The following is a 24130-nucleotide window of genomic DNA, read 5'->3' on the forward strand; positions in this document are numbered from 1 at the left end:
ACATATTGAAATTCATTAATAGCACCCTTTGCTGAAAGAGTATTCTTTCTCTCATCAAATTGATCTTTACTACTTGAAAACATGAGAACTACTTGGAGTTAGCCACACTGCAGGTTTAAAGCCAGCTATCAAGATTAGTGGGCGGGCATACAATTAATCCAAAAGGCCACCCTCACCTCTGGCAGCAAATACAAGTTCAGGGGTTTCAAAATCATCCTCAGCTTTGATAATTCACTAGATGAACTCACTGAAAGCTGTTATACTCATAGTTATAGTTTAAATATAGAAAAAGGATACAGATTAAAACAGCTAAAGAGAACTTCAGTTTTGAGTTCCAAACAGAAAGTTTCCATACTTCTCATCAAATCTGTTACTCTCCTGGCATGAATGTATGATCAAAGGCATGAAGTTTTGTCAACCAGGGAAGAGGCTCCCCTGAGTTGCTGTGTCCACAGTTTTCATTAGGGCTTCATTGCATAGGCATGATTGATTTGATTGGTTGTCTACCTGATTGAACTCACTCTCCAGGTAGACTGATAATGAGTTACACAAATCCCCACCCTAAGTCACCCAGTTGCTTTTTCTGGGGTAGCCATCCCCACCTATAAGATCTGGCAATAAAGACAGATTAACTCTCATAGGTAAAGGCAAAGACCAGACCTCTCTTTGAGGCCAGTATTTTTTACTACAGTGGGACATAGATCTGTTTTCAGGGGCAGAGTTAAGGAAAGTTTTTGTTTTTATTGAATATCATCTGTCATGAATTGTATTAGGATCTTAATGTATGGTCTTCTCATTAAATTTTCACATTGACTTTGAGAAATACTGTTCTGCAGTTTGCACATGAGGGCACCAGATTCATAAGCCAGGTGAGTTTTTTGAGTGGTGGAGCTAGGATTCAGATGTAAGTTTCTCTGCTCTTAAGCCAAGCCCTCCCTCCAGTTAATCACCCTGCCTCCATAGCTCTAGGGGCACTGCATCTCTGTGGATGGCTTTCCTTAGACTTGCACAGTGAAACTGTATCCCATTCACCCTCAATCACACACAACATCTGAATAAAAGCAGTGTGCTAACTGCATAAATGTAGCTGCCAGACTGGTTTTCTGGACTCCTCCACAGTGAATTCTGGAGCCATCACCACCTTGCCTCCCATTACAGCAAGTTAAAGGTCCATGAAGTTACACTCCTCCAGTGACTTTTTGTTGTATCATCCTGTTTTAAAACACCAAACACTGGTTGCCTTTTCTTTTCTAGGTCAATTTGAACTTTGCTAAAACTGTTGCTGCTCTATTTTTTACTTCTCAGGCTGCTGTACAGGACAGATTGAATGAGCAAGAGGGTGTACCAAGTGTTTTCAACCCACCTCCATCACGACCCCTGCAGGTTAATACAGCAGATCACAGGATCTACAGCTATGTTGTCTCAAGACCACAACCAAGGGCAAGTTATTTCATGACTAGAATTCCACTCCTCTCCCCACTTTTTAAAAGTTCATTCATTTGGTTGTATTGATCTCTATATATTGGGAACAAAAGAAATACTTGGAACATGAACCTGTTAGCTAGACCTGGCTCTTGGTAGATTCATGAGGTTTATCATGTTTCCCTGTTTTTTAATGAAGTGATATAGTGACTATTCTTTTTTGTTCCTTTTCCCATTTTTTGGAAGGGGGGGTGTTCTTTACTAGTTATTTGGAAAGTGTGTTTGTTTTGAGTACATAGTTTTGTTTACATGTCTAAAACTCTTCCTATAATAGTTTAATATATCTTAGAATGTTTGAGTTCTTGGTTGCTTCATTTTATTTAATTTTAAGCTTCTTCTAGGAAGTACTTAGAATCTTTGGCCATGTCTTTAAAATTAGTCTTGAAAGGGATAGTAGCAAGAGAGTGTTTGTTAAATTCAACAGATATTTAATTGTACTCCAGTGTGCCTGATATTTTGTCATTAGGGATACAGAGATGGATAAATATCCTCCCCCTTTCCACATCATTGTTCACAGTAATTAGAGAAGTCAGATGTGTGTACTGACAGTGACCTCCTGAGAACTTTTTGGAATTTCTTTCTCGTTCTGGCAGTTACATCCACCTCATACTTGCATTTAGAATTTTAAGGTGTCTATCCCTCAGCCTTGCAGCAGTTAGAATGTACTCCATCATCATGTCTTTTTGTTGAGTACTTAACAGCTTTTGAAAAACGGAGCTCCCAAGTTGTTCTGTAGTATCCTGAAGTAGAAGAGCAGAGATTCCTAGTGCAATTAATGATTCAAGGAGTGGTTCTCTATATACCCAAAGTCTCCCCTGTTTGTTTTTGGTTTGACTTTGGTGTTTGGGACTCCAATATCAGCCATGGGCCTCCAGAATGCCCTCGCCATGGACCAGAGAAGGTCTCAGGTTAACGCAATATGATGCATAATAAATTCATGTATAACACATATACGTGTGTGTGTCTCTCTGTATGTGTATATATATATATATATATATATATATATATATATATATATGCACCCTACATGTGTGCTAGTTAGTAACAGTAGCAGTAATCAACATTGTAAATACAGTAATTAGCATTGCTACTAAGCTTAGTGGCTATATGGATTTATAATTGTGGTTGATATAATTATTTGTCATTCTTGTACTACTGTACAAGATATAGTGGTTCTCTTATATTATTTTTGTATATCATATTTTAATCGTAAATCAAAAAGGAAAGACTGAATATTTATGATTTGGGAAGGAAAATTTGCAGTTGAGTTAACTAATACATGTAGCTGCAGAAAAAGTGTTTAGACAGATTTAACTCAAAAATTATATGTTAAAAGGAAAATATAGGTAGTGTTAGATGAAATGAGATGAAAAGCAGTTGATCTTTAGGAGAATGGAGTGGCCAAGAAGAGGGAACTCTGCTGTAGAGGAAGAAAGGATAAAAAAAAAAGGGTGAAAATCTGAACTAGCCATTTAGAAGGTATTAGAGAACAGAGAAAATGGTCTCTAACTTTGTTTTTGGAATTTCAGGGGCTGCTTGGATGGGGTTACTACTTGATAATGCTTCCATTCCGGTTTACCTATTACACAATACTTGATATATTTAGGTACGTACCTTTGTAATTTATATGTTAGTAGCAGTAGGATAGACTTAGGAACTGAAACATAGACCAAAATAGGTTTGTGCTCTGGTAACGTTGACTTGCCAGTTTGTCGTCAGAGTGAATATTTTTCCTGAAGTCTTACTATAGTATGAAAATCTTTTAAATTGTTCAAACATAATAGGGAATTGTTTTCAAATAGTCTTACTGTTTTTAAGAATCAGTTTACCTACATTTATTGTTATCCTCCCTCCTCCCACCATGTTTATCACCTCTATATTCCCTCAGTAATCTTCACAACCTTTCCTTTCTAACCACCGTTATATCCAAGCTTCACACTCCTTGTAACTTTTACCCTAAACCATCAGACTCCATCTTACCACTCATAATTCCAACAAATCCTCTTGCTTTGAGGTTACTCACTTTTCTCTGGATTCCTCCCCAACTGTTTTACCCTCTAGAGACTTCTTACATTTCACTCTTGTCTGACAACCCATAGGTTGCTGACACTGGAACCCTCCCATTTATATGTCCCCTTGCTTCACACCTTCATCTTTCTTCTTCTTCATGGACCATTCAGAGAGCTCAACTCTGGAAGCTACAGAGAGCCGGGGCTAGAAAATGTTAAGGAGGCCCATGTTGCCAGCACATCAGACATGGGGGTTTTGGTCTTGAGCTGAGTAGTTGATGAATCCACACGTAGGCTTTATAGACACCAGGGCCAACAGGTAGAGCTAGAATATGTGGTCTGAGCCTCATATACAGGGCAGCCTGTACCTCCCTCCAAATAGGGGCTATGCTTTGCTTGGGGAGCAGAGGTGGGGAGTAAGGACCAAGTAGCTACAGAAGTACAAGGCTCAGACAGTATCCTTTACCTTGACCACTTGGTGTTTTATGGGACTCCCGGCTTTAATGGCTTCCTTGCTTTAGCAGAGTTATTATTGGTCACCAGTTAGCTAAATAAGTACTCTTTTCATCCCTATTTTATTAGAGAATGAGAGTGTAAAAACCTTTAAAATCATAATGAAGACTGAGTTGCTATCTTTTTTTGAAAAGCTGATGATTCTAGTTTGTGTAAACCATGGGGATATATTGTAATGAGAAACAAAAAAGCTAAAGCTTTTATCCATTTATCAAAATTTTGAATGGGTGGAATAAAAGAATAAGATAATCCTAAAATGCCTAATTTCAGAGAAAGTTATCAGAATATCATTCTTCTAGAGGATTTCTAACCATTCCCCCACATACACAACTTCATAGAGTTGTTTTTAATATGCTGTGGAATGTTTGTGTCGTTAATTTGATTGCTAAGGAGAAATTCCAAGTGAAATTATATATACGTGGGGAATTGGAAATTTGTGGAGGGATAAAGAGTTGGCTCAAGCTTTGGTAAGAAAAGTGTTAGGATTTTCTGTACTGAAAACGCCTAAGTATCTGAATATTGTTTGTTTTCCTTAGGGGAAAAATATGCATGGCATGTGTTACTAATTTTAATGCAACTATATCATCCAAGCAGCTATTTGATGTTATATAGCACATTGACTTACCAAGCCACTGCCCGTTGCCTTCTGTGGGAACCCAAAGGATAAATAAATGGTGCTGTACAAATATGATTAGATGAGCTCTATAGAACCAGAAGGGTAGTGCCACCCTTCACCTTACACAAGCTGCCAGGTCTCCAAGTCTGCCAGTGTACTCTAGAACCGTTTTATAACTTCCTCCTGGAAGCTGTCAACCATAAATCATCAAGCAGAATTTACTTGCCTCTTTGAAGAGCAAGTAATCATGACTGGAAGTTTGGGCTTGACGTTCCTGTCCATAATTTGAATAGCTTGAGATTATGAACTAAAAATTCAAAATCCCATGAGAACAGAAAGGAGAAGGAAACAAGTAGGACAACCAGAAAGAGACAGAACTCTGTTCCGGAGTAGTGCTGTCTAACAGAACTTTCTGTGATGGGAACATTCTGTATCTGCAGTGTCCACTGTGGAAGCATTGAACACTTAGAGTGGCTAGAGTGACTGGAGAACTGGAATTCTTTTCTTCAATTTAGATAGCCACAGGTGTGTAGAGGCCACCATAGTAGATAGTGCAATTCTTAGAGATGGGGACACAGCCTAACCTATGATCTTTTTGCATACTGTGTCTTCCTTTTCCATTTCTTCTAGCCCTAGATTTTTGCCTGTCCTGCAAAATGCACTCTGGATTTGTTTAGGCCAGTGTTAGAATTGATAATCCTAGTAGGTTGCATTCTTCTTGAACAGGCAATGGAACAATAGAACAATACTTGCTGCTCTGAGGCTATTGTGAGCCAGACTGTACTCTCAGGTTTAATGGTCCGCTCACAGACCACTCACCTCCCTTCGCTGCCATGCCTCTGGCTCTGTTGCAGAAATCTTTACAAACTGGCCCACTCCATAAGCACTACAGTAAGCCGATTCATGTGATATTTATTCCTTCCTCCCCAGGTTTGCTCTTCGTTTTATACGGCCTGACCCTCGCAGCCGGGTCACTGACCCCGTTGGGGACATTGTTTCATTTATGCACTCTTTTGAAGAGAAATATGGGAGGGCACACCCTGTCTTCTACCAGGGAACGTACAGCCAGGTCAGTGCCACAAATCATATAGATGCCAATTTATTGATATGATTCTACCCTCAAAGGAAAGCATAGCCCAGCACTGATCATGTCATTCTTTTACTCAGAAACCTTAAATAGCTCTTCACTGCTTACAGAAAAATAGACCAAACCTTTTAGCTGGGCCCTCTTTGATCTAATCCCAACCTCCTTATGAGGTCTTTCCTGCATAACTTGTTCCCACATACCCTAGGTTCCAGCTAAACCATTCCCTGGACATACTCTGTACTTTCCCATCTCTGTGCCTTTGCTTTTGCTGTTCCCTCCACCTGGAATGCCTTCCTCACATTTTTGCTAATTGGAATCTTGCCTATCCTTCAACCAGCTCATATCACTCCCCTCTTATACCCTTTCTGATTGTTGTCCCCTACCCTGGCCTACCTTGCAATCTAAAATAGTAATCTTCCCTTTTGTGCTTTCATAGTTATTTTTTAAGACTTACAGCAGTTTCACAGTATTCCTTACTGTGTTGTTTGTATATGAGACTTACCTCCTATACCAGACTATAAGCCCCTTGCAGGCAAAGCCTCAATCTTCGATCCCTCACAAAATGAACGGGGCATGGACTATAGACTCAAGGCAGCGCATCTAATTCCACTGAAGCCACACAGACCTTTGTTACCTCAGGGGGCAAAAATTGAGTCCTGTAGTAGTTAGGCATATTTCTAGTTTGCCAGAGAAAATGTACAAATAGCAATGTGGGCCTAGGCCAAAGGGTTCTATTCTGCAGCCTTCAGGATATCTAAATCTATTTGGAGAAAAAGTGCTTACTCTTGCTTCCTGCTTTGGTTCTCCCACATCTGCTTTTTTCACTTTCCAGTCTACTCACTGGCTGTTTCCACTCCCACTTAATAAGCATTAAGCACCTACTATATGCCAGGCACTGTGCTCAGTGCTAGAAATAGAGGCATGAGGGAGATAGGCAGCTCTCATGTCCCTCTTTGTGGTGATCCTGAGGGGTAGATCACATTGGTCATTCCAGAAATCTGAATTGAATTGTAATGTGCTCGGGATTATTCACATGCATACACAGGAATCTAAGAAACTAGCCTTGTCTTTAAAGATCTTTTAAACCCTGTGCTCTTTAGAATGCCTTTGGGTCCCATACTCCCTCATCTTTGCTTGGTATGTGGCCTGAAGTCAGGCTCATCTTCGCAGTATTTTTTATCTCCAAGAGTGTTGTAGCTGTAAAGTGGCAAAAGTCTCACCTACCTCTTCACATGATCAGAGTCTCCTCTGTTTTTATCTTCCTTTAGATAGTGGGAACAGCTGACTTTTCTGTGATTTGCCAGGAACCTTTATTTGTCAGCCTGTCTACTCTGTTGTGCTAATTTAAACCCTTAACAACACTAAAATCTTTTCATTAAATTTTATTAGCTTGGACTTTCTATAGGGAGAAAAATGCCAGGGGTATGAAGGTAGGAGCCCAGTAATTTTCTGGTTTCTTGCTCACTTTTTTTCCTTATTTCTCCTTTTTGTTCCTAAATACATAGCTGTATCCATTAGGACTTTAACCTAATTAAAAGCTCAAGGCATAGTCAGTGTAATAATTAGTGATCTTCTGTTTCTCACAGGCACTTAATGATGCCAAGCGGGAGCTCCGCTTTCTTTTGGTTTATCTTCATGGAGATGATCACCAGGACTCTGATGAGTTCTGTCGGTAAGTTGACTGATTTTTTTTTCTTTTTTCTTTTTTGGACTTGATCTGCTGATAGTTTGTAGTGTAAGCAAGGTCGTCTCATGTCCTGTTCATCTCTCTCCATAGCAACACACTCTGTGCACCTGAAGTTATTTCACTGATAAACACGAGGATGCTCTTCTGGGCATGCTCTACAAACAAACCTGAGGGATACAGGGGTAAGTTGTGTTTCTTTTACCTCACTGAGATTGTTGGGATATCTTTGAAATAATCTGGAGAGACATGCCATTTTTTGTATAATCTATCTGTGGTAGACACAATGCTAGTTGCTATTTATGCATGATCTCATTTAATCCTCTCAGCAGCCCTGAGAGATGGGGATTAAATTACCTCTGCTTTAAGGTTTGGGAAACAGGCTCAGAAAGTTTAATCCTCTGTCTGCAGATCACACAGCAAGTTTTAGAGTAGGCTCAGGTTTATCAGACTGGTGCCCATTCTTTACAGTTACTGCATTGCTGAGGCCTCTGACCGGAAGCTTGCTTTAGTCTTAATGGACTTTTTACCGAGGAGTTTATCTCATAATCTTTTTTTTTTTTTTTTAAGATTTATTTATTTATTTATACAAGCACTGGGTACAGTCAGAAGCGCGGGAGAGTGAGAGAATTCACCAGAGCGGGGAGCAGAGCAGGCAAAAGGACCGAAGTATACTGCTGAGGGGAGCAGCGGGGGACAGGAGAGGTGTGGGACCCTCCTCTGGTGGCCGGGGAGCATCCAGGGATCAAACCGGCGCAGCAGAGGCTGCGGGCAGCTTCGCAACCCAGCGCTCAACCGCTGAGCCACCGGGGAGGCCCTATCTCATCATTTTTAAAAGAACTTTCTTACATAACGAGTTAGTTATCTGAGTACTTTTGATGACAGTAACTCTTAATTGGAGAGAAGTGTATTTTTAGAAATCAGTATAAGATATAAAGGTATTCAATGAAGAAAAATGTACTTTGCAGCTACTTCTACTCAGCAACTTTTGAGTATATACTAGCATAACATGCACTGTACTTAGATTCTGGGAACCAAAGATGCGACGGATGTCTTACCTACATCCTAAAAATCTGAATTTTTACTTCTGATTGGTTTTTAAATACCTGATAAGTCCTTGAAGCATGTATTTCACCATTCTAATATGGTAAGGGGTGGGAGTTGTGGATAGAAGGGAACTTCGGATGTCTTTTATAGAAGCTTATAAAATCTCTGAAAAATATAGGTAAAGCTACATTGTGATAAATCTTAGTTATTTGGAAGTCCAACTTCCTAAACTCCTTTGGAACAGAAAAGCTAGCTCTTTTGAGGGGGAGAGGAAGAGAGATGAAAGAAGGGGTAAGGGAGGGATTGAATAAGAGGGAAAAAGAGAAGATAGTGATAGCTGAAAAGGTGCAAGCCTCTGAATTACATATGGTACTATATACCAACATTTACCTCAATAAATAATGCAGTTAAGAAAAATGAAGAAAGAATAACAAAATCTTCATTTAAAAAAAATATGGGTGGAGATCATTATTGACAGCATAAAGCTGATTTGCAATCTTGTCCCCTTTAGACTTAACTCCTGACATGGAAAATTGTGCTAAACAATAGCCAGATTCTTTATAGATTATTTCCTATACATCAGATGGACAGTGTTCTTGAACTCTCAACCTTCCCTAGAATCATTAGGACAGCCACACCACCACCAGAAAAGCCTGTCCTATTCTTATCAAACAACCTGGAAATAGGGTCGTAAATACAGTAACAACAAAAAGATTAAGAAGGGGGAAGAAAAGTTAGGCAGAGAATAAATGACACCTCCCTTCTTTCCCAACTTATTCATTGTGGAAGGTTCTAAGAGGTGATCTGTTTCATACCCAAGTCCTGCCCTTCATCTGTTTGGGTCTTCTTTCTGTCAGTCTCACAGGCTTTACGAGAGAACACGTATCCATTCCTGGCCATGATTATGCTGAAGGATCGGAGGATGACTGTAGTGGGACGGCTAGAAGGCCTCATTCAACCTGACGACCTCATTAACCAGCTGACATTTATCATGGATGCAAATCAGACTTATCTGGTGTCAGAACGCTTAGAAAGGTACAGGGGAGTTCCTCTCTAGAACTGAGAGACCAGCTATGTAGACTTAAGGTTCCTCCAAATCATCACTTCTATTTCTTAGACAACTTTAAAAGCTCTGTCCATTTAGTGTTAAAATGTTGACCTTCTTTCATCTAAATAGTTCTCCATCAGATCATCTGTTATTTGAGATGTAATTCAAAATAAAGATAGTGCTCTATCTTACAGAATGTATATTAGGTCGTTTAGGATAGCAGAACATTCTATAAGGGGCTTAAATGTAAAAAAATGAAGGCTAATTATAACTCCCACCCACTCCATTAGTAATAGCATTAATTGTAGGAAAAATTGTAAAGCACAAAGGAGAAATTTTAACTTGCCCATAATCCTGCCACTACTTTTAATATTTTGTTGTTTTCTTTAAATTTATAGAGACACATTGGTATACGTTCACAATTTTTTGGATAGAAAATAGGAACTACACTAATATGTTACAATGATTTCTCATTGATTGGAACACTGACTGAAATGTTTTTACATTTTTCAAATCTTCCAAGATGTGTAGATGTGATTTATTGGCTTTACGCAAACAGTGTATGCAAAAGATACAGTAACCCAAAAGGGTATAACCTGTAAAATTGAATCTTAATGATTTTATAACAATAATATTATGTTAGTTTTGTTAGAATTGGGTTGGGGTGAGGTAGTTTTATTTGAAAAGTTAAAAGAGGGAGCAGAAAGCTTGCCATTTCTTTTTCTCCCAGCTGGGAAAAGAGATGGTTCATCTGATTCTGCAGTGCTTTGCTTTGGAATCCCTTATGGTAGTGTAAAATAACCACATGCTAAGATTGTTGACCTTTTTACCCCCAAAAAATTTCAATGTAAGAAAACAGAATTTTTGTAAGATTGCTGTTTTTGTCTTTGCTTTTGATCTGTCTACAGGGAAGAACGAAACCAGACCCAGGTGCTGAGGCAGCAGCAGGATGAGGCCTACCTGGCGTCTCTGAGGGCTGACCAGGAGAAGGAAAGAAAGAAGCGTGAAGAACGGGAGCGGAAGCGGCGGAAGGAGGAGGAGGTGCAGCAGCAAAAGTTGGCAGAGGAGAGGCGGCGGAGGGTAATAACTCCATCTTTACTCCTGTGACTCCCCAAACTGGGTTTTTTTTTTTTGGTTTTTTTTTTTTTAAGTATAAAAGGAAAAAACTAGAAGATAATGGGCTTGTGTGTCACTTAGATCCTCCATGCCATTTTTTTGACTACTGCATTTTCACAAGAAGTATTTTTAAATTAAAAAAATACATATTAGGGGCCCTCTAGTGGCTCAGGGGGTTAAGTCTCAGTACAGTGAAGCTGTCGGCAGCATGAGTTTGAGCCCTGGGTAGGGATCAAACCCACATGGCACAGCCGACCTCTCCTGTCTTGCCTGCTGTTCCCCTTAGCAGTGTTTTTCAGTGGATCCGCCTGTTCTGCTCCCCACTCTGTCTCTGGTGAACCCTCTCACCCCCTGCACCTCTGGCCTACACCCCAGCTCTTGTATGCATAAATAAAATAAACCTTAAAAAAATAAAAAGTACATATTAAAAAATACAATGGCAAGTAAAAGGTTAAACAACTCTGCTCTATGAAAAGTAAGTGTAGGGCTATGGAGAGCTGTGTGGAGATTTCTTGACCTACTAAACATAGAGCTTCCATGTGATCCAGCAATTCCTCTCCTAGGTATTTAACCAAATGACACAGAAACAGTAATTCCAAAAGGTACCTGCACGCCTATGTTTATAGCAGCACTATTTACAATAGCTAAGATATGGAAACAACCCAAATGCCTAAAAATAGATGACTGGATCAAGAAGATGTGGTACATATACACAATGGAATATTACTCAGCAATCAAAAAAGATAAACACATGCAGCTTGCAGCAACATGGATGGAGCTAGAAGGGATCATGCTCAGCGAAATAAGTCAGAAAGAAAAAGAAAAATACCACATGGTCTCACTCATAGGAGGAATTTAGAAAACCTAAATAAGAGACCAGGAAAAAGACTAATCAATACAAAGTAATAATCAAAATCAACAAGCAACTATAAACCAGAGACACACTACAGGGCGGGGTTGGGGGCGGAGAGGAGGGAGGAGCGGGGACAGGAAGAACTAGAGTCAAAATAAGGGGGCGGGCGGGGGGTATGCAATTGTGTGGGGAATATAACCGAAATGAAAATGCATGCATTGTGCAAAGATGAAAAATGATGTGAGAATTATATAAAATAAAATATTAAAAAAAAAAAGATTCAACAACAACAACAAAAAAAGTAAGTGTAGGGGCCTCTGTGGTGGCGCAAGGGGTTAAGACGCAACCTATGAAGCTTCCGCGGCCTCTACAGCACAAGTTCGATCCCCCGGCCGGCCAGGGAGCAACCCACATGGTGCAGCAGGCCTCTCCTGACTCGCCCGCTGCTCCCCTCAGCAGTGTGCTTAGGTCAGTCTGCCTGTTCTGTTCCCCACTCTGTCTCTTGTGAATCCTCTCACCCACACCCACCCCCCACACCCCTCTGGCATGTATCCCAGCTCTTGTATGCATAAATAAATAAATCTTTAAAAAAAAAAAAAAGAAAACAAAGGGTAAGTAGACAGTAAGCGGTTCAAATGCTGTTTATTCACAGTAGTATTTAAGTATTTAGTCCCAGTACTGCAACTAAGCTAATCAGGACCTTGCTTATGTATTACGACTTGATTATAGCCAGCGTTGTTTAGTCATTCCCATTTTTTCAAATACCTGAACATCGTCAATATATAATACTTTTTTTTTTTTTAAGATTTATTTATTTATGCATACAAGAGCTGAGATACAGGCCAGAGATGCAGGGTGTGAGGGGATCCACCAGAGACAGAGTGGGGAACAGAACAGGCAGATTGACTGATACACACTGCTGAGGGGAGCAGCTGGCAAGACAGGAGAGATCTGCTGCACAATGTGGGTTGCTCCCTGGCCGGCCGGGGATTGAACTCGTGCTGCAAAGGCTGTGGATTGCTTCATAGTGGGGTGCTTAACCCCTTGCACCACCAGGGAGGCCCCAATATATAATACTTTTGATGCAGTACTACCCTGAATTAGGTTCTAACTCTTGCCAAGTTTTTCTTCTGCTATTTGTTTTTTTTTTTTCCTGACTGCACAATAAACCTACATGATGATTGTATTTCTTGCTTCCATTTTCCTTATTAGAGTTATAACCCAATCATTGCTTTGTGTATCTACAGAATTTACAGGAGGAAAAGGAAAGGAAGTTGGAGTGCCTGCCCCCAGAACCTTCCCCCGATGACCCTGAAAGTGTCAAGATCATTTTCAAATTACCCAATGATTCTCGAGTGGAGAGACGATTTCACTTTTCACAGTCTCTAACAGTAAGGAGCACTTGAGTTATGTGAAATAAATGTAGGGTCTGGACTGTATATTTGCACACCCCTTGTTGGTTTATCTGCTACTCTGGTATCCAGAGGAGGTGGGAGGTGAGAGCAGAGTACAGTGTGCTCTTGAAGGTTCCCTCAGTTCTAGCTGTCAACTCAAAACAGTTACTATCTTTCATCATTTTTGAGTTCTGCTAAGAAAAATACCTTTCCAAGAAATCCCACAAAAGACTTTTGCTTGAGATGGGAAGCTCTTCCATGTTGCATGGCTTACTCTGACTTTGGAGTCTTACCAGAACCCTTTGCTCTGTAGAAAAAGCCTGGTCTCCACTGGCTGAGAAGCTCTGGAATTACATGTTTGGATATAAATAGTGCACAAGCACTTTTCATGCACTTATTCTTCTTCCTACTCATTCCTATGCATAAGAAGCCCCACAAAGTGGGGATTTCTTGCCTAGTTGGTACCCATAGGTAGTGTTTGTCATTGCATAGCAAGTAGTTAAAAGCAGTGATTCTTACAGTCTCGTGAAATGAGAAATTCTCATTCTTCCCGAGTGGCTTAGATGTTTTTCCTTGGTCAGTATACTTAATATGTAAGCCTCAGTTTCTTATCTGTGAAGTGGGTATGATAGACACTAATAGAATTGTTAGACTTAAATTCACATATGAAGTGTATCAGAAGATACTCTGGTTATATTGAGAGTTGGTTGGTATGTTACCTTTCCAGATTTACAACTATAAGCACACCTCGGAAATATTGCAGGTTTGGTTCTTAAGATCACTGCAGTAAAACAAATACTACAATAACGTGAATCCCAGGAGTACTTTTGTTTCCCAGTGCATATAAATGTTATGTTTATACTACACTGCAGTCTATTATGCATGCAATAGCAGTACATCTTTTGAATAGTGCGCATCCCTTACTTAAAAATGACACTGAGATACGAAGTGAGTGCATGTTTTCTTTGGGAAAATAGTGCTGATAGACTTATTCAATGCAGGGTTTTTTTTTTTTTTTTTTTTTTTTTAAGCTAAATTTTGCTAAGTACAATAAAATGCGATATGCTTATGTAAGTATATTCTGCCATTTCCTTGATCACTTGAAATAGTCAAGAGTAAACTGTGTAAAAGGAATGAGGATACCCTGTAGTTATGTGAGGCTGGGGAGCACATGCATTACTTCTCCTTGTTAAATAGAAAACACTGGGCAAGTTAGTGAATTTTTTACAACACCTCAGATGTCCCATATGTAAAAGGGATATATTGATATAATCAGTCTTCTAATAGCTTTAAACTGAAATTTGTCAGACACTGTGCTGAGTAAATAGAGAATACAGTAAAAAGTTATGGGCATCCGTGGGAGAGAGAAGCAAATAGCTTCTCTTTTGTTTATCATTTATGCATTTGTTTATATTAGGGGAAGGTATTCATTTGCTAATTTTGGGTTTTTTAACTGGGATAACAGGAATGAGCCTCATGTACCTACCATGCAGCAGGTGGTTGCTTCCCCTGGTTATGTTTCCAACCTTCTGGTTTACATATGGGTTTTAGCTTGTAGCTATATCCTCTTGAACAGTTTCTATGCAGTACTCTTGAGCTAATATGGCGTTTTAATCCCCAAACACTGCTTATGTGCAAAACCTAACTAGCATTTACTCTGTTGAGAGTTTTGGGGGAAAACTTGTTTGAATTGTGGAATATATTGGGCTATGGCCACAGAGGAAGCAACCCATTTAACTATTTAATCCTTCAAGGCATTTATATATCCTCACTAACAAGTATTTTTTAAATAAACAAAAACCCAATTATCAGATTGAGAAAAATACTCGTCAATTGTGAATGGATAGTAGACTCATAATAAGAAAGAAATATAAAGGAGAATAAGTAACTTAGTGACCTTTAATAGAGTGAATAACCTTCATAGAGTTAATGCGTAAGAGAATAATGATCTGTAGTTTCTTAGTACTCTTGCAGCTGTGTTGTGTTCCTGTGGACCCTGCCTGTTTCATTATCTCAAGAGTGAATTCAGTGAAATATTCAATTTACCCGTGATGCTCAGTTCCTGACTGGTAAAATGTTAAAATAAAAAAGATAAATTGTAGAAAAATCATTAGGTAGAAAAGTCACAGCTGAGCTTCTTTTAAGTAATGCATGTAATAGAGAATCCAAATTATACTCAGCCCGGAACTTATTTTTCTATCTACTACAAACCAAAGAGGGTGATGATCTGTTTCCTGATGCTGGTAATCCATTGTCAGTGGTAAACAAAAAGTGCCACTTTATGCCAATGTTGAGTATTCTCAAGTAGTGATTGAAAGAAAAAGATGCATTATTTCAACCTTACATAAAACCTATGTTGGATTCATACCAAGAATACTTGGTGCAAGTCTAATCGATGCATCTCAAGAAAAGGCGAGTAAATGTTAATAGAAATTGCTATCAGAAGGAAGAAGTGGAAAATGATTGACATTGATAGACCAAAATATAAGAAGTTTACAAAATCATGACTAGATTAGATAAGAGCAACATGGGTTTACCCCTAAAGTTTGGAGGTGTATTCCCTTAAAAGCTCTAGAGAAGGAAGCTTAAGACAAATGAAGGGAGAAGTGTTTCACACAGACTTATGAAAGGTAGAACAGAAAGAAAATAGAATCCCTCTAAAAACTAGCTTGAGTGATATATTTCTAATCTTTGGATTTGGCCTTAAGAAAGTTAACAATGCTCTTATATCGCATCCCTTAGAGTCTGTTAGAAAGAGAATACTGGATGAAGAAGGCCATTAAGTAGACCAGTGTGCCTGGTCTTAGTGTGTAGCATTCAGAGTCAGGGAAAGGTAAAGGTGGCCTGTTTCACGGGTATCTCATTTAAGTTTTAGCAGTGTAAGATTTCCTCATGTCGCCTTACTTCTCAAGAATTTAGCTATGCCTTGTCAGAACCAGAGGGCATTCCCACTGAGGAAAGGTCCAGGATGGTATCAAGTCTCAAATCAGGTTAAGAACATGTAGACACAGCGAAGCCAGATCCTGAGAATCCCAGGGTGAGGGTGGAACTTAAAAAGCCAAGATTAGGTGAGGATGGGTGCACGCAGGAGTGCAGGGTATGAAATTGGATTTTCAATATATTTATGAAAATAATAGATTTAGATGTATATATACACATGTTCTCTTTCTCCACAGAGAATCCTTGAGAGTAGCAGTGAGTAAGAACAGTGAACATACTTAGTAAAACCTTGATCATGACTTTTAATTATCATTGTCTGTTAAGAACCTGAACTTTTTGGAGAAATGGCTGGTTCCAGGGCCAGAGCAGGGAAAATATAAAATGAGCGAGCCTGTAACACCTTATGCCAAACAGAAAGGAATTTTTCAAAAGAACAATGGAGACATATTAGAAAGACACAGAGGCCAGCTTGACCAAGCTCCTTCTGGTTACATCAGGAGCAATTTAAACATTAAAATAAATTATAGTAACATTGACTTTATTGAGTAAGATAGGAAATTATGACTATTAAAATAAATAAATAAATTGAAAGTTTGAGGAGTACAGTGTCTCCATAGTTTCAGAATACCTCTCCACAAAATACTCTTAATTACAAAGGAGAATAACTTACAGTAGAGAGGTAACCAGGTATCACTGTAATCAAGTCATAAACATGAACTTCATAAATAATGACACATTGAAATTGTGCTCCACCTGAAAGGGAAGTATTGAGTATAATGTAGCATCATTTCTGTAGTATTCCTAATACTAATCGTGAGTAAATATGAGACAAACTAATTGAGAGACAGTGTGCAAAATAACTGACCAGTAGCCTTTAGACGTGCCAAGGTTGTGCAAGTCAAAGGAGAGATTGAGGATTTGTTTGTTCCGGGCTAAAGGAGGAGGCTTAGGAGATTTGACAACTAAATGCAATACAATTCTAAGTTGGATCCTTTTGCTGTAAAGGGCAACTGGCCAAACTTGAATTGTGCATATTACATTACAGTAATGTATCACTTAAATTTCCCGATTTTGAGGGCTGTGTTATGGTTATGGTAAGATATTGTGTATGTTAGTAAGACATACACAACTATTCTGGGATGGTGGAACATCAGATTGGCAGCTTGCTTTCAGCTGGTTGAAAGAAGAAATTCTATGTCCTATACTTCCAACTTTTGTGGAACTGATTATTTCTAACTAAAGCTTTGTTGCTTTGTATTAGACAAGTTCTCAAAGAAAAAAACAGATGAATCAACTCAACATAGGGCTAGCATTGGGATGTGTAATACATCTCTTGAAAGAACTTCCTTGGTGCATTTGCCCTGTGAAATGAAAAGCCCTCAAAGTGGAATTCCAATGTATATCATGAAGACTTCATATGTCAGAGTCATGTTGGGGAGAGATGAGGGATTTCTGATTTCATATTTGTGTGTGTGGCGGTTCGTCTTTTGATTTTTGTCTTTTTCTCACCACCTTTCTTTTTCTATGTGACCTCTGTAGGTAATCCATGACTTCTTATTCTCATTGAAAGAAAGCCCTGAAAAGTTTCAGATTGAAGCCAACTTTCCCCGGCGGGTACTGCCCTGCATCCCTTCAGAGGAGTGGCCCAACCCCCCCACACTGCAGGAAGCTGGACTCAGCCATACAGAAGTTCTCTTTGTTCAGGACCTAACAGACGAATGACACTTTCTTCCTCTCCCTCTCACCCCAACCCCTAAAAGAAATGGAAAAAAAAAGCCAAAAAAAAAAAAACAAAACAAAAAAGAGAGAGAAATTCATATTATTATAATACAATATTTTTTTTAAAAGACTGCTGTATCCTAAGGAAGGATCAGAAACCATGCTGCCTGCAAGAGTCACCACCTGTGTGTGCGCACGAGGTTAGCGATGAACGTTCCCACCGGCAAGCCTGCCCTTCCCTACTGCCTCTGCAGCGCGCCTTCCAACGGAAGGAGACTCTTCGCCTCCCACCCAGCTGTTGTCCCAACTGGGGAAGGGGACATTCCCACTAGTTCTCACTCATTCTTGCTTTTATGAAAATAAAAGTGAAAAAACCTCCATCAACCAGCTGTTGCAGCATATTCTGAGGACTCACTTCTCCAACCCTGGAGAAGAAAGGGAAGAGAAGGCACAGAGCAGAGATGTTCCTTGCACTTCCCGCAATTTATAAATAACTTAAAATTTTCTTTGTAATGACCAAAGGAATGAGGCTGACAGGTGTATTTTTTTTCCCTTAAATTTATTTGATAAAGAGCCAATTCTTAATCCTATGAGTTCACGCCCTGGGCTCCTTAACCCACAAGCATGTAATAAAGGTGCCCTGGGCTGGTTTGTGCTTATTTCTGCCATTGTCCCTCTCAAGTTCCCAGAGAAGTTGTTGTTTATGGTCCAACTCATGCTGTCCTTTCATGCCAGCAGTCCAACCCACTTGGAGCAGTGGAAGGAAATTGGGGTTGTAGCCCCACAGAGACTGTGTATGTATAGATGCACCATACAGACAGGGAGTGCCTGTCCACAAGACCGCAGCTTTTCCTTGGACTCTACCAGGTGGTGGTTATGGGTCTGAACCAGAGGGCAGCAGCTCTTCATTCCTCTACGGACACGTGCGTGCGGTTCCTGCCCAACCCTAAGCGCTTCTGAATTGCCAACTTGGTGCCTTTCCAAAGGACTAGCAGGGCCTGTGGTAGAACTAGCAGAACCACATGAGGTAGTGATGTTGTAGGGCTGGAACAGGGGCTTTGAAGGGAGCCTGTGTAAAGTGTTGGGTGGCACATTTCAGTTTCTGACAGAGCCCCCTACTGGAGGCCGCTTTTTCCTCCTATTGCTGTGTTGAAGTAATAGGGATTTTTAACCTCTGGATGTCTCATCTGTGGTTGAGTTTATGGTAATGGGTACATGGCTCAGGCCATGTATCAGCAGAGGCCAGCATGAGCTGACAAGTATTCCAAAGTGTTCTATAGCTAGACTGGTGTAGACTTGTAATGCTGCAACTTCTGATGTGACTAATTCCTAGCGTGCTGTGAGGCGGGGGTTCAGATCAAGATGAAACAAAACCTGCTAGATTTGCAGTCTTGCTTAACAAACCTAAAGACCGCTCTTATAGGTAGCAGTGATGTAGTTATTTTCTACACCTCTGGTTGGGGTAAACACCAAGGAGTGGCTGGGGAGCTTCACGAGTGTCACCTGCAGAGCCAGTTACCTTGGCACAAGTGTTTCGAACAACGTCTCTAGGAAAGTGTAATTTTCCCAACTACATCATATTCTTTCCCTTTGTCTCCTGCTGTAAAAGTCCAGATGAGTGGGAATCACTATCTGGAGTCATAAAGTGTATCTGAAACAGACAACAGGATAAACCATGTACTCCACTGAACAGCATGTGAAGTCTACTTTGTTGACGGCCACACACACAGAAATTTTCCCACTTAGAGACTCCCAGTCTGGAATTCTCACCTGTTTTCTTGCCCTAATACACAGGAAGGTGTCAAAAGACCTTTGTGAGGCTGCCTGTACTGAGTATCTTGCCCATACCTCTTTGGGAAGTTGTAAATTTTTTAATAATTAAATCTGCATCTACAATATGCACTTTATGCCTCTTGCCTTTTGATAATTTGTTTAGTGAGGAAGTCAGATATTAAGAAAAAGCCTCTTGTTTTTGTCGGTACAGTGCTGGGATGGCCTGCTATCTACTTTAGGTTTCAAGAGGCTTCACCTGAAGCACATGCTCCTTCCCAGTCCGTGTTGTGCAGCCCTGCTTTGCACATACCCCATTCCTGTCTCCTTGCTGGCTCTGGAGCTGTGGCCTAGGTGCCATCTCCCTCCATGAAAGGTGCACATTTTGTCACATTGCCAGTACAATCTCACCCCCAGGGGCCGATGGGAGCTCGATGGCACCTACAAGGGAGAAAAACGGAGAAGCCAAGAGTCTGCAAGCGTTTACTCATTTCCAAATCACCTGTGGGTTCTTTCAGCTCTTCCTTTAAAATGGCAGTCGTCGACTAAGCAACACTTGTTTTGAGCTTTGTTCTGCGGTCCCAAGACCTGTAGATTCGGCTGAATAACCATGGGAGATGACCAAGCAAAGACATCCAATTGGAGTTCATTGAATTTTGGCAGCCTTAGTGGGCCTCTCTGGTCTTTTCTTCCACTTCTGCAGACTCGTACAGCAAATAATTCTTTTTGCTTGCCTTCACTGTATTTGGCCAGAGGAGAATATCTCTTAAAAGAAAAAAAAAAAAAAAAAAAAACTAGAATCTTCCACCTGAGCAGTCATTATGAAAATTGCTAATGGTGCCAACCAAGGCCAAGGAAAGAGTTTCAGAAAACAAACTTGGGAAGGATAATCCCCAGAATGCAAAATTGGGAGTATTTTCTGGTGCTTGGACAAGGAGCTCCACTTTACAACTGGTTTTTTAGGACTTGTGAGGAATGCAGCAACAGGAAATCCACAAAAGATGCAGTGCCCCAACTTGTACTGCACCTGAATAGTTATGTGATAATTTACTGAAGAAATCTAGTGTACTTAAAATTTTTTTCATAAAAGTTTACATTGTATTGTAGGTTAACATTAAATGTTTTATAACAAATTTGGTTAAGTTGTGGGTCTTTCTATCTAGGAGAGATCTGCTAGATAATTTTGTGTGTGTGGAGGAAATTGGAAAACATCGTGAGAGGTACCAGGATTTTGCTTAGCCAACGGAGAAACAGTTAAATTGGATCTCTATATGGTGTGTGCCTGTGGAAATGGGCATAAACTTAGGCAGTGTGGTATAATAGAAAGCAGCCAAATTTAGCTTCAAAGCCTGCTTCTGTCATTTGTCGGCTTCAGGACCTCAGACAAGTTCTTCAGCAACCAGAACTTTAGGTTCCCCAACTATAAATGACGTTAAGTCAGAGTAAGTTTATATTGTTTAATCAAATAGACGTAGATGTAGCACCTGACAGGTCATTGAGCATTTGTTTCTCCCTGTGGTAGTATATTTTGATGGAATGTTTTCTTCTAGTAATGACCCAAAATTTCTTAAGGAATTTGCCATTTCTTCTGCATAGACCTCTGTCCTTGCAAAGAAGTGACCAGAGAAGAGTCACTTGGTTTAACAGATTGTGTGCTGCTGGAACTCCCTTCCTGGGTATTTTTGCTCATTTTCGTTTCCGAGAGAAATTTTAAGCCTTGGTGCTTTGCATTTCTCTTCCTCCCTCTCTGCCCTTGTGCAAAGAACTCACCCCTGTGAGTTATGGATTCTTGTCACCATCAGTCTGCCCTGTTGCTTCTCCAAAGATATGGGGCCTTCATTTTTAAGTTTACGTCTTAAGTGTAAACTGGAGTGTCTGCTGCTCGCTTAAGTTCTGAAAGAATGTATTCACCGTAAGTCAAATCCACTAAAAATTAAACATTTTACATTTGATGGTGGAGCTTGCATATAAAATTCTTGCCTCGACACAGGGAATACTCCAACTCTGACAGACTACCTGGTACCAAATCCTGCTTGTTGATTTGACATATCCTCATATCTGATTAAAAATTCAGAGCCAGGGCCTCCCCGGTGGCGCAGCGGGTTGAGCGCTGTGCTATGAAGCTGTCCGCAGCCTCTGCAGCGCGGGTTTGATCCCCGCCAGCCGGCGAGAATCCTACATGGCACAGCAGACCTCTCCTGCCGTGCCCGCTGTTCCCCTCAGCAGTATCTTCAGTCCGTCTGCCTGTTCTGCTCCCCACTGGTAAATTCTCTCACCCTCCCGTGCCTCTGACTGTACCCCCAGTTCTTGTATAAATAAATCTTTAAAAAAAAATTCAGAGCCATTTAAGCCTGATGATACATGTCAAGTACCTGGCGCTGGGTAGACAATGCTTAGTAAACATTTGCTGCCTTCTCTCCCTCCCAGCAGGGCCAGGCTTTGAGCTTGCCTTCATTTGGAGCTCTCTCGACCTCAGAACCAATCCCTCTCAGCCTACACCTTTATCCCTCTTAACTCTGCTATCCCTATTCTGTCCGCAAGCCTTTCTGTCCCTCCGAACTCATCACAGCCCTCCCTGCTAGAATTATTTTAGTTTCATGCCTTTCTCCACTACTGACTGTCAAATTTCCTAAAATGACTTCTTCCTTGGCTGTTTGAGCCGCAGAACCCTAGTATACATAATGAGTGGTGGGGCCCTGGGGGTTGGGCCTCTTTACTTGATCCAGCTCTGGGATACCCCCAGTGTATTACTTCCTCGTGGGCTCTGTACTCTGTGTTCCCCTTTCTCAAGCCCACCTGCCTCTTCACTCATTACTACAACAACACAGTTCCTGAGAAATGTGAGGTCTTGTCACAGAACTTCGTCTTCCCTTCTCACCTCAAAATTGTTCTGTGTTGTTCACTGCTTCCTCTCTCCCATATGCCTTCTGGGTATATTTCCTTTAGAAGAGATAGAATTCACACATAGTAAAATGCCCAAATTTTAAACCTCAACTTGATAAAATTTTACCTAGTATACCAAAACCAAGATGCAGAATGTTATCACCCCAGAAAGTTCCCTTGTGCATCTTCCCAGTTAATAACCCCTGAGAATACCACTGTGCTCACTTCTTTCACCATAGAAGTTTTGCAATTCTTGACCTTAACATAAATGGACTGTATGATTTTATAAATTATTTTCCTGATTCAAGTATAATTCCTTTTCGTGATAGGAAAATTTAGGAAATGCAAAGAAACCAAAAATTCTTATCACACTCCAAAGATGGCCTTCGTTAATATTCTGATGTGTGGCTTCCAGAATTTACATATTAAGACTTTTTTTTCCTGCAGAAATGGGAGTATATTGTAAATGCTATATTACTTTACACACATATTTTTCTATTTGTTAACCACTGCAGTATTTCACTGGATGGTTGTACCATACGAATCCTCTTGTGACATTTAGGTGATTAAGCTTTTTTTTTCTTTCCATTTATTTTATGTAAGAGAACTGGGGTGTAGGCCAGAGGTGCAGGGGATGATAGGATTCACCGGAGACAGTGGGGAGCAGAACAGGTGAATCTGTTGAGATACACTGCTGAGGGAGCAGCAGGCGAGACGAGAGAGGTCTGCTGTGCCATATGTGGGTTAGCTCTCTGGCCGGGGATCGAACTCAGGCCATAGTGGTGATAGTGCTGTGATTTAACCCCTTAGGCTACCAGGGAGGCCCCACTTATTTTTGCTTTTCAAGAGAACAGATTGGGAACCATCCCTGTAACTAAATGTGCACATCCATGCTTGTTTTCTCAGGAGAAAAAAAAAACCCTAAAACTGAAGTTGCTGAGTCAAAAAGGAATGGAAATTTTTACTTTTTTTAACGTTTGTGTTTTCTCCAAGTTGTAGTCCAGAGAAGTTATTTATACTCCTATCAGCAGTGTGTGCTCATTCTTCCATCTGTGTCATCGCCCGAACAGTTACTAACAACTATCCTTGTTTCATTTGCTCGGATTTCTTTATGTTCCATCTAAAAATGGTGTCTCCTCCCTGACAAAACTTTAATCTTGCTTTACCCACAAATCACTGCTCTGTCTCCTTCCCTGCTGAAAGAGTTTACACAACCAGCCTCCATGTCCTTCTTAACCTTTGTTAATTGTACTTTCTTCTCCACTGATCATCTCTTATAGTCACCTGTGACCTTTAAATTATTTCCATTGACCTCTTACAAGACCTTTCTGGATGTAGAAGTTCCCCGGCTGGCACCTGAGAGTAAGTGTCCCCTTGTTCCTGTTCCCACAGGTTGAGGGTCAGATTACATGAACTAGATTAAAGAAATTGAGGGACTTCAAGCAAAGGAAACATACCAGATTTGGGTTTTAAAAAGATTCTGTCACCATGGGGAGACTGGGTGGAAGGAGGTAAGGGTAAGGTAACATGGTAAGTTTTAAGGCCCTGTTGGGGTGGAGAGAAGCTAATGATGGACTTAAGAACTGTTTAGAAGGCACAGTGACTAAGCCGTGGGGGTTGATTCAGTCTAGAGGATGGAGAGTGAAATACTGAGGGTGATGTCCAGGTTTCTGACAACTAGCTTTAGGAACTTCACAGTTTGTTTTTTTCACTTCGTCCACGTGGTCACACTGATTAGACAGACCATACACTCCCGCCTACAGCGAGGCTGACGTAACTGATAGTCCAGAGAAATGATCTAGAGGCTATGCTACCAAACCCACCTGGTCAGTAGAGTATGGTGTCAGAAGGCAAAAGTCACAAATCGGAGGGAAGTAGAAAGACTGAAGACGGGCAACACTCAAAACACTTGTAGGTGAAAGTTGCTGGGGAAAACAGGGCAGACCAGAGAAGCCAGGATTAAGGGAGG

General features: G+C 40.5%; 1 protein-coding gene across 1 annotated transcript in view; it reads left to right on the forward strand.

Annotated features, from left to right (window-relative positions):
• Positions 1 to 21599, forward strand: part of FAF2 (Fas associated factor family member 2) — a 55747-nt gene extending 34148 nt beyond the window's left edge. The window contains exons 3-11 of the mRNA XM_037498229.2: positions 1306 to 1440; positions 3012 to 3088; positions 5551 to 5689; positions 7294 to 7379; positions 7485 to 7576; positions 9296 to 9473; positions 10395 to 10566; positions 12703 to 12846; positions 17329 to 21599. Of these exons, the coding sequence (XP_037354126.1) occupies positions 1306 to 1440; positions 3012 to 3088; positions 5551 to 5689; positions 7294 to 7379; positions 7485 to 7576; positions 9296 to 9473; positions 10395 to 10566; positions 12703 to 12846; positions 17329 to 17511 (1206 nt within the window). The 3' untranslated portion in view covers positions 17512 to 21599. The remainder of the gene's footprint in view (positions 1 to 1305; positions 1441 to 3011; positions 3089 to 5550; positions 5690 to 7293; positions 7380 to 7484; positions 7577 to 9295; positions 9474 to 10394; positions 10567 to 12702; positions 12847 to 17328) is intronic.
• The last annotated feature ends 2531 nt before the right edge of the window (positions 21600 to 24130 follow it).

Source organism: Talpa occidentalis, unplaced genomic scaffold (genome assembly GCF_014898055.3).
Source record: "Talpa occidentalis isolate TD23 unplaced genomic scaffold, MPIMG_talOcc4v2.1 talOcc4.9, whole genome shotgun sequence".
Lineage (NCBI taxonomy): Eukaryota > Metazoa > Chordata > Mammalia > Eulipotyphla > Talpidae > Talpa > Talpa occidentalis.